The sequence below is a fragment of the Lycorma delicatula genome, chromosome 2 (assembly GCF_047948215.1).
Source record: "Lycorma delicatula isolate Av1 chromosome 2, ASM4794821v1, whole genome shotgun sequence".
NCBI classification, from domain to species: Eukaryota; Metazoa; Arthropoda; class Insecta; order Hemiptera; family Fulgoridae; genus Lycorma; species Lycorma delicatula.
Window position 1 is genome coordinate 197,795,043 of NC_134456.1, and position 15,289 is coordinate 197,810,331.

General features: G+C 33.8%; 1 protein-coding gene across 2 annotated transcripts in view; it reads right to left on the minus strand.

Moving 5' to 3' along the window:
- Window positions 1-15,289, minus strand: part of Asx (transcriptional regulator additional sex combs) — a 75,195-nt gene that overhangs the window by 52,140 nt on the left and 7,766 nt on the right. For both annotated transcript variants that reach the window (XM_075356956.1, XM_075356957.1), the window contains exons 3-5: window positions 10,895-11,185; window positions 7,948-8,263; window positions 6,862-7,012 (exon numbers count right to left, since the gene is read on the minus strand). In XM_075356956.1, coding sequence (XP_075213071.1) covers window positions 6,862-7,012; window positions 7,948-8,263; window positions 10,895-11,185 — 758 coding nt within the window. The remainder of the gene's footprint in view (window positions 1-6,861; window positions 7,013-7,947; window positions 8,264-10,894; window positions 11,186-15,289) is intronic.

The following is a 15,289-nucleotide window of genomic DNA, read 5'->3' on the forward strand; positions in this document are numbered from 1 at the left end:
AGACAAAGGCCAAATCTTGTCTCACCGAGTTTATTGTATTTCCTCAAGAAGGAGAAAGTCGAGACCCAGGAAATATGGTGGGCATTGAAGTCTCCTACTATTAACGACAGCGATGAGATTTGCACAAGGAGATTTGATATTTCTAGAGCATTGAACTCAGAGTTCGGCGAGAGATACAAATTACAGATGTGCAATTTAAAGGGTATACAGACCTTCACAGCAACAGCAGGAATAAGAGTAGCTGGTGATATCCTCATAGCCAACACCTCATTCCACAGGAAAATAGCAACTCCACCGCTCTCTCTACTGACTATTAAGACAGTCATACCTCTCAGAGAAATAGCCTCTGAGCATTATTGCATCCTGCTGTAACAGATGCATTTCTTGGAAGCACACGATTACTCAAAACAAGACTGAGGACCTTTAACGTTCCACTGAATAATGTTCATAAGTAGAGGTTCTAGACACAGGCATTCAGGAAGATATGTAAAGATTAGTTTTATGTAATCTGGTTTTTCTTCTTCATAGTTTTGATGGCAAGGAACTCCGATGTCCTGGCCTCGGGTGTTTACCATATCCTCCCTCTAGTATACGAGGTGATGGAGGAGGGGATTTTGACGAATGGGATATTGTAGATGACATCCTTGAGGGGGTGGTTGTGGGGGCTCCCTTAACAGGGAGCTTAGTAGATGGCTTACTGCCAACTACGACTATTCCCGCTCACATGGGCAAAACCTTGCGAACAGGGACCTTCAGAGGGATCCAACAATTGGATTCACTAACTGCAACTAGCGACTTCTTGTTCATTATTGCCAGCTCTGAAATAGTAAAGTGACCTGATCAGATAATTTCTGAACGTTTTTCAGTTCATTGCAGGATCCGCACTGCTAAATACCTAAATTCACGTGAACTTGTTTTGACGCAGCGGTGGCAATAGATACATCTAGTTTAACCAGGTTCTGTGAATTAAGTACTTTCCTGTACTCCCTGTGTGCAGCCAAAAAAGATAGCTTCTGCTCCATAGATTCTGAGAATCGCCTTTTCTTCTTGAAAAATCGGGCAATCTCGAGAGCAGGCTGCATGTGAACGATTACAGTTCACATATTTTTCATCCGCCTGACAGTCAGTGATATTGTGGCCTTCTTGAGCACAGATCTCCAACTTCCAAGCAAGATGTTGATGTGTGACCATAACCTTGGCATTTTAAACAGCGACACGAATTAGGTATAAATGGCCGAACCAGAACCAACAGGTGACCCACTTTACCTTGCTCTGGTGGTACTGGAAAATTAAATGTAAGTATAAGAGATGGCATTGTTTCTTCCGACCCGCTCTGCCATTTCATGATATGATTCACACCTATTACTTCTTGGGGGTCGAAGTTCATCAGCTATTTCTGTTACATCCAGCTCCAGAAGATCTTTGCTAAAAATTACTCCCAGACTAGTATTCAAAGTTTTGTGGCACATCGTACTTAAGTGTATACCGTCCATATTAGTATCACGTAAAAGAAATCTGTTCTGTTCATTGTTATGGGTTTCAATCAATATCAATTCGTCTCTTAATGTTTTGATGTTATTTAGTGAGCCAAACGATCCTGTTACAACCTTGTTGATCGGGAAGGGTGCGACCTTGTGAAGGGACCGGAGCCTTCCTGAATACTTTGCATAACAACAAATTAATATTTTTAACTTGTGGATGGCCTGCTTCACAATTCACATTGTTAACTTTTCACTACTGATATCCTCGTCAGACAAATCTGATCAAGGCCTTTTCACACTGGATTTGGTGGTTTTTTCAGATGGACCATCAACCATCATAGAAGTCTTTTGGAGGCCTGTAATTTTGGTCCCACGAGTACTGGTAACATAAAGGACCACTCATGGTTCATAAGTTGTCGTAACATCAGCAAATATATGTGTAAGAAGAAATAGTGCAGAATGTTGTAATGTAGTGGTGTAAGGATATACGTTGTCAACTGTGTAGTGTTCTTGGTATACAGTGTAAAGTGTTCTGCAACTCAGTGTGTAGTGGGAAGAAAAGCTGCAGAGGCTAGGCCCATGGGGACGCCAACCCCCAAAGTCTTAAAGAATTCCCTGTTGGGGAGTCTTATTTGATGGAACCCAATGCCCTTCTAGAGACCTCATAATGGCAATGTGAGAAACGCAACTGAATGCATTTCTCACATCTAAGGTATCAAGGACACACAATACCCGCTGGTTATGCCTCGTGGCCCTTCTTGCCACGTCATAAACAGCAGCTGCAGCATCCAAGGTGGACCTCCCCTTTCGGAAGCCATACTGATGTTGAGAAAGCCTGCCAACCTCTTCCACAACCTGTTATCCTGTGCTGGAGCATACGCTCCAGCACCTTGGCAAGCATATGTTTTTGTAGCCAGCAGCTAGTATGAGGAGGGAAGCGCCAGATACCTCCCCGGTTTAAGTCCAAGTACCAGCCACTGGCATCTCCAACTCTCAGGGAAGACCCCCTCTGAAAAACAGGTATTGTAGACATCAAGTATGATCTCTACCTCTGCCCAAACCACCATCTATATCACCATATTCAGCAACAGGTTCAGGCTCAGCGCCTTCTTCAAAGGCATGCGCAATGCTGCATCCATTAATTCACCTTGTGTGAAGGAGGCAGAGGGTCAACATCACCCTGTTCATCTGCAGGTAAACCTTGTTCGCAAGAGAAGAGTTTGTCTATTATACCCCAGACTTCCCAGGCATCCTGTGTAACAGGGACTCTGGGTCTAAACGTTCTTCTTAAGAGACACAACTGAGCAGCCGAGCACACGAAGCCAAATGTGCGCCAATCTGGCAGATACACTTAGTCTAACCTCAAATACAGCTAATTCCCACAATACAGCCTAGCCTACAATGAAGTATGGTTGTTTACCAAATCTTTGCTTAGAGTTACCCTCGCAGTGACGTCACTTTTTTGTTACAACCTGTCTTAGTGACTTATATCATAAAAAAACAAACAATCCATAACCCAAAACTCGAAAAAAAATAACACATGTCCACAAAACACTAAACCACAATATCCAATATCCGAAACCTACAAAAAATCACCAGAAAAACCTTTCGAAAAACACAATAATGTAGAGCGACTAATCAAAGATCTTCACCACTTGAGTTCATCAACTCGATTCACCACAGGATTCTTTCATTGGGATAATTAGATCTTTAATTCAATACTATAATTGTACATCAATGTCTTGCTACCTTGTTACCTTGTACCTTGTTGTCTTGTTATGACACATTTGAGTAATCTGTCATTAGTGATGTCAGCTAACAATTGTTTTACAACATTGCTTTAGTTGAAAATACATACTTTTCAAACAAATTTTTGCTGCTACTCAGTTTGGACCAAAAAGTAAAACTGTTTTAAATCTGAAAGAGATTCCCACCTCTTCAGCAACTTTTCAAATACTAATTCAATGATTATTAATCATAATGTTCTTTACTTTGTTGATATTTTCATCAGTTGTTGAAATGTTAGGACATCCAACACAAACCTTTGGTGATGACATAACCTCACCAAAAAGGCTTCACTAACATCTGTACCATTTCACTGCACTTATTTCATTTTTAATGAAAATCCTTTTATTCAATCATTTAAAATAAATAAATCACCACTCATAATAAAATATAACCTTACTTGGCTGCTAAATTTGAACTATCAAACTAATATTACTGAAAACAATGATATACATTGCTGCCATCACATGACAAAAAGATAAACCCTTTCAAAAAAGTAATTAACTTTTGTCCATACCTTCGATTAAATTTGAAGGTATAAAAAAAGAAAATACACTGCAGAAAAGTAATTTTTCTACAAGCTTTATCTTGAGTGGTTTGAAAAAAAAAATTTTGAGACACTTAAAAAACAAATAGTGTTATCTAACTTTCACCTCTCCCAACACTACAGACCATTCCATTTAGATCCTCCAGTATCTTAATAAGTGATTAAATCTAATTATGTCAACAAAAAATATTCTTTGTATATTTCCTATATTAAGCTTTATTAAAAATAAACAAGCAGTTAACAACAAATAATAAACAAGCACAATTATTTTATTTTTACTCAACACCAAACTTTCAGAAATTAATACACCACATAGCAAGTTCTGTAAAATCCCTATATAAGTGTTTCTTAAACTGTGTTCAACGGAACCCTGAGGTTCCATGGAGATCACTCAAGGGTTCTGATTTTTTTCATAACATTCAAGAAAACAACAATAAATATTAACGCCCCACAAAATTAAAAGATAGAATCCCAATCAACCATCACTTCCACTAGCTTAAGCAGTGGGATTTTTTTTGTAACATCGCGCCAAAATCCTGTCTTCACATCAGGCGTTTAAACATGCATGGCTGTCTGCCAACATTATCGAGGACATTATTTAGGTAAGGTAATTTACACAGTAATCTTTAAAATCCTTAAGTGTATCCATAAGTATATTAACATGTTAATGTAAGTATGGATACATTAAACCCATTTGTATTTTTAATATATGGTTATTAACATGGTTGTGAAAATAAATAAATAAAATCATAAGTGCTGTAAAAATAATCACAAATATCATCTTTGCACACTACACAAACTCAAAATGAAAACACCATTGCCAACACTGGAGTTGAGGTAATGTTTTCATTGACAAAGTATAGCCTGTGTAATAGAGCTAAAGATGATGAAATGATTTCACTTTCTGTTAATGTATTTTAACCCATGATAATAAATGTCATCTGTCATAAATCCAGTCAAATTCAATTACATTTATAATGAAATAGTCATTTGTCATATATTTTTTTTTTATTTTAAGTGTTTTAAAATTATTTTCAAAATTTTGCTGCAGGATGGAAAGTTGGCTTAAAAATTAAATTCCATTCACAAACGTCATTTCAGTGGCAACAGATGGAGCTCCTGCCATGGTCGGGCGATATCGTGGGTTTATAAGCCATCTTAAAAGAATTATACCAGAGGTTAACTGCAATTCACTGTGTCATCCACCGACAACACCTAGTAGCGAAAAATCTGAGTGATAGATTGCACCAATCGCTTCAACTTGTAATTAATGCTGTTAACAAGATAAGAAGCAATGCACTGAATACGCGTTTATTTGCCCAATTGTGCGATGAAAATGATGAAGACTTCCAACGATTGCTCTTACATACTGAAGTACGGTGGTTGTCGTAAGGTGCATGTTTAACAAAATTTTACTCACTTTTTGAATCAGTTTTAGAGTTTCTGGAAGGTAAAGATTCAGATTTAAAAGAAAACCTGATCACTTTGAAAGCTGACATCGTGTATTTGACAGATTTATTCAAAAAATTTAATGACATTAACTTACAATTACAAGAGGACAGTCTCAATTTAATAAAAACAAAGGGTGTAATTTCAGCTTTTCTTGGAAAATTGAAATTTATGAAGCAAAATATTAGTCGGCGCGTTTTTTCCCAGTTTTCAAACTTGTCACAGGTAGAATGCCTTGATGAGGATATTCAGACATACGTTCAACATTTAATTGCCCTGCATGATGACTTCAAAATCAGATTTGAAGATATTCTGACGATGGAAATACCACCATGGATCATAAATCCATTTGATGAAACAGAAGTGGAGAATATGATATTACAAGAGGAGCTACTCGAGCTTAGCACTAATGAGGAGCTGAAGGTGAAATTTAAAAGAGGGTATCAAACATTTTGGCTGCAGGCAGAAATACCAGAAAAATATCCTTGACTGTGGGGAATTGCAAGAAAGCTTTTGATAGAGTTTCCCTCATCATATCTTGTCGAAAAAAGTTTAGTGTCGTTACAAACCTTTTATAAAAAAAAAAAAAGGAGCAGATTCAGTATCACAGAACGGGGAGATTTGCGCTTATTCCTAACAAAACTGAAGCCAAATATTGATAATTTCCTGTCAATCCACCAAGTACATCCCTCCCATTAAAATTGTAACTATTTTGTGATTGTCATTGTAGAAGTTACATTATGTTATTAATGTTTAATTTTAATTATATTACGACAATTTTATATATTACATTGCAATATGATAATAATAATTAATAGTGTAATGATTACATATTTGAATAAATGCACACAAAAAATATACTATTTTTCTTTTGCTTTTTACCACTCTGAATGGGAAGTTTTCTAAATAAAATAAGTGAGAATTGATTGCTTTCTTGTGCTGTGAGTAGATGTCAAAAATGTAAAGTTGGATGGAAGCATTTTTTTTTATTGCCCAACTTTACTTTTTTGACATCCACTCACAGCACAGTCAATCAGAAATTAACCAATCAATTCTCACTTTTTTTCCGGAAGCTGTTAGTTCGTGGACTCAGCCGTAACGCAAATTTTCATAGTTAGATCTAATCTTCACATTTTCCGTCGACTGGAAATATGGTAGAAATGTAGCTGCAGGGGGTCCACCGGAACCAACAAAATTTTGAAAGTGGTCTATGAGAAAAATAAGTCTGGGAACCTCTGATCTAAATCATGTTTAAATACCTTATTTTTAAGTTATTTTAAGAACTTTTGGATTAATTTTAAAGTTATTATTTGAAGCAAATAAATATTGTTCAAAATATTTGTAATTTTTATTACAAATAATCCATTTACACAATGTTACACTAAAACCATACTATTGAAGCAAACCAGGGGTTGCATGAAAAAAGTGGACATTAAAAAGGGTTTCACTTATCAAAAAGTTTAAGAAACATTGCCCTACACAATAAGAATACAAAATGCACAGAAATAATTTTTAAATCCAATAAATTAAGAAAAAATGTGTAATTAAATATATGGTTTTAACATTTTTCACACTATAAGGTTACATAAACATACATACCTTCCAAGGATCAAGTTTACTTTTCTCCTTTTCAGCTTCAGCCTTTAATTTCTGCTGGTTCTCAGGAGTGAATTCACCTTCAGAAAGACGTTCTCTCCATTCAAGACATGCACGAGCAAAAAATTCGTTGTTCAAACCAGAGGCACTCAACCTAAAAATTATGAAAGAACACTTAAGTACATACATAGTCTTTTATCCAAAATCCCTTCGTTGGGGTAGCAATATTGTTTTTCAGTAATAATACATCAGAAACACTGAAGATCTCTGTTGTATCATACTGGTAATTGCCGATACACCACTTATATCACACAGCTAATAGAACTCAGTTTGAGTAACATTATATACTACTCCCTGTAGTTTAAATCTTCAGCACGTAACAAAAATTATGTTCTGATGAAGTTCTAGGAATTTCATTATTTCCTGTTATTAAACACAATTTATGCACTCCTTCCCTGTTCTATAATATTCCAATAACCATGTAAATTAATATACAAAACCATTTCCACTGATGAAAAAAAAGTTATAATTGAAACTCTTAATTTGTACTACACAACAAAATGATCACAGTCACAGGAATAAGTAAACATTCATTAAAAGTTTTTTTGAAAAATCTATCGGCCTGATACTGTCAAAACCAAAATTATAATGAAAACTATAATATCAGACATGTTTTTTCTTTTTGTTCATTTAAACATAAGATAAATAACTAACAGATTCATATTTTTGACTTGGGACTTAAACAATTACAACCAGCAATTTTTCTTCTAATGACTATACCTGTCATTAGTTAATCCATGAGTCACCAGGCTAGGATAGGTTGATAATAAGAATCCAACAACAGAGTGGTGATAATAAAGATAAAATAAATACAATCAACAAACAGCGCCATACCACTGTAAATTTTTAATCTGTCACTATGATATTACTGAATTACAATTAACTGAATAAATCTTAACAGGAATTTTTAATTAATTCTGAAAATGAATTAAAAATGGACAAAAAAATACAAAAATAATTATGCAATTTAATATATTATGCAATTCTACTTAATCTTCAAAAATTATTTATTAAATGAACAAATATTACCTGAACAATGAATCTGACTGACTGGTCGATCTATCAACATGAGGTAGAAGTTGAACCAATTTGTACTGGTACAGTGGAGGAAGAGATGAGAAAGTATGTTTATTAAGTAGTGATCGGAGATTAGTATTGACAAGTATAGAGTCAGGGGTTTCAAGATCAATGCAACCCTCCTTAGTTTGTTCCAACTGTGCTGCTGCTGACAACTTCTTGTTTGATCTCTTCCTTGGCTTGATACTAAAACCTGGGATTGATGACAACACTTCCAACATTGTTGGCGGACGGTAGTTTGCTGCTCTGTTTGAAGAAATCTCATCGACTACAATTTCAAAGGAAAAATAAAATTAGTGATCAATAATAAAAATTAAAAAATTAAATTAAATAAATACAAAAAAAAAATAATTAACAAAAACAAAGTATTTGATACTCAACACTTGAATTTTTTTTTAGTATTAAAGAAAAAATATACTAAAACTCTGAAACAAATAAATACGAATAAAACTTAAAGATAATTTTTGAACTTTTTGAATTTCTTGAAAAATTATTTCAAAAAATGTTTCACCTGCTATTTATTCAATTCAGCAATTTCTCAAGTTTTGATAGTGCATCTACATTCAATCATTGCAGCACAACATTATCACTATTATTAAACATTTTTAAATTTATTATAATTATATTCTAATATTAATGGCACCTTTAACCCAATAAATTAACATGCACAGATTGTATAATATTTTAAGATTGCTCCCAGTAGTATTATAACATTTAACCAAACCTCTAAGTTAAAATGCAGGGCATCAAGACAAGAATACTGAATATATAATAAATAATGCACAAGAACTTCCTAAAAAATAAGATTATAGCTGAATTTACAATATCATCCCTTAAAACAACACTGATAACCTTTACCGTTTTGTGAGAGCTTTTGTTGAACAAGAAATTTTATAAAATCTAATTCATTAAAGGAAAAAGAAAAGAAAAAGGAAAAACAAGAAATGAAAATAAGAGAAGGTAGGATAATAGGTACTATTTGATATATATTTCAAAGGGTAATATACCTCTGAACTGGATTAGGAGAGACATTTAATATTTTATCTGCTAGAGCGAACAACTAATACAAAATATGTTCATTAAAATAATTATGATATTTACCTCTGAAACTTTACCTCTCAAACTTAAAGCAAATTATGAAATCTTTTATTCCAGATACTTTTGTTTTTAATAAGAAACCGTAATTACAATAACCACATGATAATTATTTCCAAAAGTTAACATGGAAAATCATTTATTGCTAAGATTTTGACCCTACAATATTTTAAAACTCATTCACGTTAGTGGTTTTTAAATATATCAATTGTTGTGGAATATTTTTTTGTTAGTACAGTGCTTGTTGATAATAATCATTATAAGAAACAAATTACTTTTCTTTTTTTTTTGCAAAATTACTAGGATCTTCTGCAGAAGACACCCCAATTCCTCAAAAGTTTAAAAAGTTGAAACTATAGTTTGTGTACCTATGTTTCTGGCAGTGCATTAATAAACAAAACTGTCATATATTTTGATTAAGATTATTAAAATCAATAATAACTGATATCAGGAGTTGGTTGTTGCCTGTTCATTAAGATGAGAGAACTGGGGGTCTTACTGATAGATTAAGTTAAGATTAGGTAAGGTACAGTAGGGTAGGATAGGACTTTTTTTGATGATGGGGGTAATCTACTGCAATGATCCAACTACTATTATGGTAGAGTAGAAATCTATTACAAAAAGCTTTAAAAGGAATGTAACCAACACAAGGAATTATCAGATGGAATAATAACAATTCCAAATTGAATATAAAATTTATTTTCTTTTACTTTAGAACATTTCCATGGAAGATTTCCAAACATTAAAAAAAAACTTGTGACAGGAAAGAATAAACTAAGTGCAGCCATTAAATTGAATTGTAAGGACAAGAGAACAATAACAAAAAAAATTATTGAATAAAATTAAGTAATAATCTAAACAAGAGATTGTTGAAATCTAGAAAAAAAAGAGTAAGAAATTGAAGAATGTCAAAGACAGAAATCATAAATGTTCCTAGACAGAGCAATACGAGTAATAATAAAAATATCACCCAATAAAATGTTAATGCCAAGAACACAAAGTTAAAGGATAAAACAGAGAATAGACAGAACACTCACAAGACATTTGATTAGCACGTATGTAACATTTAATTAGCAGTCCAAGTAAAACTGTTCAAATGCTACTGAAGTCAGAAAGAAACGCAAAATTGTAAAACAATAAATTTCACTATCAACACTGCTTTGTAGAAAAACAATCATAACAATTTAGCAATGTTACACACATAAGAATTCAGTAATTTAAATATCTATTTTTTAAATAAAAACTCTCATGATTTAAATAACAGTAAACAGGGTTCTGGGCAAAATTGCAAACTACTCTATTTAAGTACTAAGGTAAGGTATTTAAGTATTAGGTAAGCTAATGATGACTTCAGTTTTATTAACAGTGATTAAAGAACTTTATATAGTTTAAGAATCATACAAAGCTTACACAAAATAAAATACATAACTGAACTACTGCAGTGATATACGAGTGGTTATAGAATCACTCAAAACACACATGGGTTTAATTTTACTGCTATCACGTACAGAATATGAAGAAATTTCTGTCAGATAAATGCTACAAGTATAATTTAAGTATAATTTTTTAATTGTAATATTAAAAATATTATATTTTTTTAATTGTTTAAGTTTAATTTTAATTAAGCGTAAACTACTTATTAGTATAATCTTTTTAAAGAATAATTTTTAAGTATAATTATAATTATACGTAAGTTTTTTTTGTTTTTTTTTAATATTAACACCCAATAGAATTACAAAACAATCTTATCAACAAATATGCATGCAGTTTATAATGTAAATAGTACATATAAGAAGCAACTTACTATCACACTGAGGTGGCATGAGAATCCTTGGCAAAGGAGCAGAGTTTCCAGCAGCGATTGTTGTATTTTTTCGTCGCCTCTTAGCTTGTTGGCGTAAAGCATGCTTGATTACTTTCTTTGAATGCGTATGAGAAATACGAAGAACTGATGACTGTACTTGAGAACTTAAACCAGTCCCAGCTCCCAGTTCCTCTTGTTTTGTTGCAATGCTCCAAACTCCTTCACCAATATTTTTTTGTGCCTCTCCTTCTGTCGATTCACCAGTGGTTTCAGTGACTCCAAATCCCCCTGCTACAAGTGTTGTTAAACTAACATTATCAAACATGTGATTAACTGTCTTACCAAAATTAAACACAAAATAAATTAACATTGGAAAACTTAAACAGATTGCAAAAACTAATCATTTATGTGGCTGCATAATCAGAAATATTCTATAAATTGACATCATCAATAGTCAAATATAATTTATTATAACCTACCAAACAAGATGTACTTATTATATGAACAAATACTAAAGAGACTTTCAGAATCTGGAACTCCAGGATAAATAAACATAAAAAAATTCTTTTAATTTAAAGGAAACAAGAATATATATTTTTATTCTCTTAAATGATTTTCAGAGTTAGACAATTACACAACTCAAAATGATTGCAGAAGGAAATAAGGCATTATCTTTAGAAAAAAAATTGTTATACACCTCAAAATATTTTTTTTTTGTCTTCAGTCATTTGACTGGTTTGATGCAGCTCTCCAAGATTCCCTATCTAGTACTAGTCGTTTCATTTCAGTATACCCTCTACATCCTACATCCCCAACAATTTGTTTTACATAATCCAAACGTGGCCTGCCTACACAATTTTTCCCTTCTACCTGTCCTTCCAATATTAAAGCGACTATTCCAGGATGCCTTAGTATGTGGCCTATAAGTCTGTCTCTTCTTTTAACTATATTTTTCCAAATGCTTCTTTCTTCATCTATTTGCCGCAATACCTCTTCATTTGTCACTTTATCCACCCATCCGATTTTTAACATTCTCCTATAGCACCACATTTCAAAAGCTTCTAATCTTTTCTTCTCAGATACTCCGATTGTCCAAGTTTCACTTCCATATAAAGCGACACTCCAAACATACACTTACAAAAATCTTTTCCTGACATTTAAATTAATTTTTGATGTAAACAAATTATATTTCTTACTGAAGGCTCGTTTAGCTTGTGCTATTCGGCATTTTATATCGCTCCTGCTTCGTCCATCTTTAGTAATTCTACTTCCCAAATAACAAAATTCTTCTACCTCCTATTTTCACATTCAGTGGTCCATCTTTGTTATTTCTACTACATTTCATTACTTTTGTTTTGTTCTTGTTTATTTTCATGCGATAGTTCTTGCGTAGGACTTCATCTATGCCGTTCATTGTTTCTTCTAGTTTCTTCTAAATCCTTTTTACTCTTGGCTAGAATTACTATATCATCAGCAAATCGTAGCATCTTTATCTTTTCACCTTGTACTGTTACTCCGAATATAAATTGTTCTTTAACATCATTAACTGCTAGTTCCATGTAAAGATTAAAAAGTAACGGAGATAGGGAACATCCCTGTCGGACTCCCTTTCTTATTAGGGCTTCTTTCTTATGTTCTTCAATTATTACTGTTGCTGTTTGGTTCCTGTAAATGTTAGGACTCATTCTTCTATCTCTGTATTTGAACCCTAATTTTTTTAAAATGCTGAACATTTTATTCCAGTCTACGTTATCAAAAGCCTTTTCTAGGTCTATAAACGCCAAGTATGTTGATTTGTTTTTCTTTAATCTTCCTTCTACTATTAATCTGAGGCCTAAAATTGCTTCCCTTGTCCCTATACTTTTCCTGAAACCAAATTGGTCTTCTTCTAACACTTCTTCCACTCTCCTCTCAATTCTTCTGTATAAAATTCTAGTTAAGATTTTTGATGCATGACTAGTTAAACTAATTGTTCTGTATTCTTCACATTTATCTGCCCCTGCTTTCTTTGGTATCATAACTATAACACTTTTTTTGAAGTCTGATGGAAATTCCCCATTTTCATAAATATTACACACCAGTTTGTATAATCTATCAATCGCTTCCTCACCTGCACTGCGCAGTAATTCTACAGGTATTCCGTCTATTCCAGGAGCCTTTCTGCCATTTAAATCTTTTAATGCTCTCTTAAATTCAGATCTCAGTATTGTTTCTCCTATTTCATCCTCCTCAACTTCCTCTTCTTCCTCTATAACACCATTTTCTAATTCATTTCCTCCGTATAACTCTTCAATATATTCCACCCATCTATCGACTTTACCTTTTGTATTATATATTGGTGTACCATCTTTGTTTAACACATTATTAGATTTTAATTTATGTACCCCAAAATTTTCCTTAACTTTCCTGCATGCTCCGTCTATTTTACCAATGTTCATTTCTCTTTCCACTTCTGAACACTTTTCTTTAATCCACTCTTCTTTCACCAGTTTGCACTTCCTGTTTATAGCATTTCTTAATTTCCGATAGTTCCTTTTACTTTCTTCATCACTAGCATTCTTATATTTTCTACGTTCATCCATCAGCTGCAATATATCGTCTGAAACCCAAGGTTTTCTACCGGTTCTCTTTATTCCGCCTAAGTTTGCTTCTGCTGATTTAAGAATTTCCTTTTTAACATTCTCCCATTCTTCTTCTACATTTTCTACCTTATCTGTTTTACTCAGACCTCTTGCGATGTCCTCCTCAAAAATCTTCTTTACCTCCTCTTCCTCAAGCTTCTCTAAATTCCACCGATTCATCTGACACCTTTTCTTCAGGTTTTTAAACCCCAATCTACATTTCATTATCACCAAATTATGGTCGCTATCAATGTCTGCTCCAGGGTAAGTTTTGCAGTCAACGAGTTGATTTCTAAATCTTTGCTTAACCATGATATAATCTATCTGATACCTTCCAGTATCGCCTGGCTTTTTCCAAGTGTATATTCTTCTATTATGATTTTTAAATTGGGTGTTGGCAATTACTAAATTATACTTCGTGTAAAATTCTATAAGTCGGTCCCCTCTTTCATTCCTTTTGCCCAGCCCGTATTCACCCACTATATTTCCTTCCTTGCCTTTTCCAATGCTTGCATTCCAATCTCCAACTATTATTAAATTTTCATCTCCTTTTACGTGTTTAATTGCTTCATCAATCTCTTCGTATACACACTCTACCTCATCATCATCATGGGCGCTTGTAGGCATATAGACGTTAACAATCGTTGTTGGTTTAGGTTTTGATTTTATCCTTATTACAATGATTCTATCGCTATGCGTTTTGAAATACTCCACTCTCCTCCCTATCTTCTTGTTCATCACGAAACCTACTCCTGCCTGCCCATTATTTGACGCTGAGTTAATTACTCTAAAATCACCTGACCAAAAGTCGCCTTCCTCTTCCCACCGAACCTCACTAATTCCTACTATATCCACATTTGTCCTACCCATTTCCCTTTTTAAATTTTCTAGCCTACCAACCTTTTTCAAGCTTCTAACATTCCACGCTCCGACTCGTAGAATTTTATTTTTTAATTTTCTGGTGACCCCTTCCTTAGTAGTCCCCACCCGGAGATCCGAACGGGGGACTATTTTACCTCCGGAATATTTTACCAAGGAAGGCGCCTCCATTATTGCTATGTGAAAATGCAGAGAGCCACATTTTTTTGGAAAAAAAGCAGCTGTAGTTTTCCATTGCTTTCAGCTGCGCAGTACTCAGAGGACTGAGTGATGTTGATACGGCCGTTTAAGTCGCCCTGACTCACGCCCCTAACAACTACTGAAAGAGCTGCTGCCCTCTTTCAGGAATCATTCCTTAGTCTGGCTCTCAACAGATACCTCTCCGATATGGTTGCACCTTCGGTCCAGCTACTCTGTATCCCTGAGCACTCAAGCCCCCTCACCAACGGCAAGGTCTCATGATTCATAGAGGAGGCCTCAAAATATATGATTTAATAAAAAATACGAATTTCTTTTACTTGAATACATACTATCCATAATCAGATAAAGATTTAATTTAGATTTATTATTCTCACTTCTTATGCTACCCTAACTTAAAAACCTCTTTAACAAGACTAAAGAATTTCATCTCTGCTGTCTAAATAAATTTCTTATCTCTGCCAGAACTCGCTGTTCCTAGACAATTGTCATAATCCTGAGAGTTTCCTTTCAGGTGTCATTCCACCAGTGAAAACTGTAGTTCTAATATTCTACAGACTGCAGTTTGGGTCATTCCGGGTCAAATTAACAAGCCTCACAAAATTGATCATATCGATAAAATGATGCAAAAATTATTTTTTTCAGATTTTTAAGTCACTCATTTTTTTGTGTAGAACCCTGTAAGAGTGAAAAAATT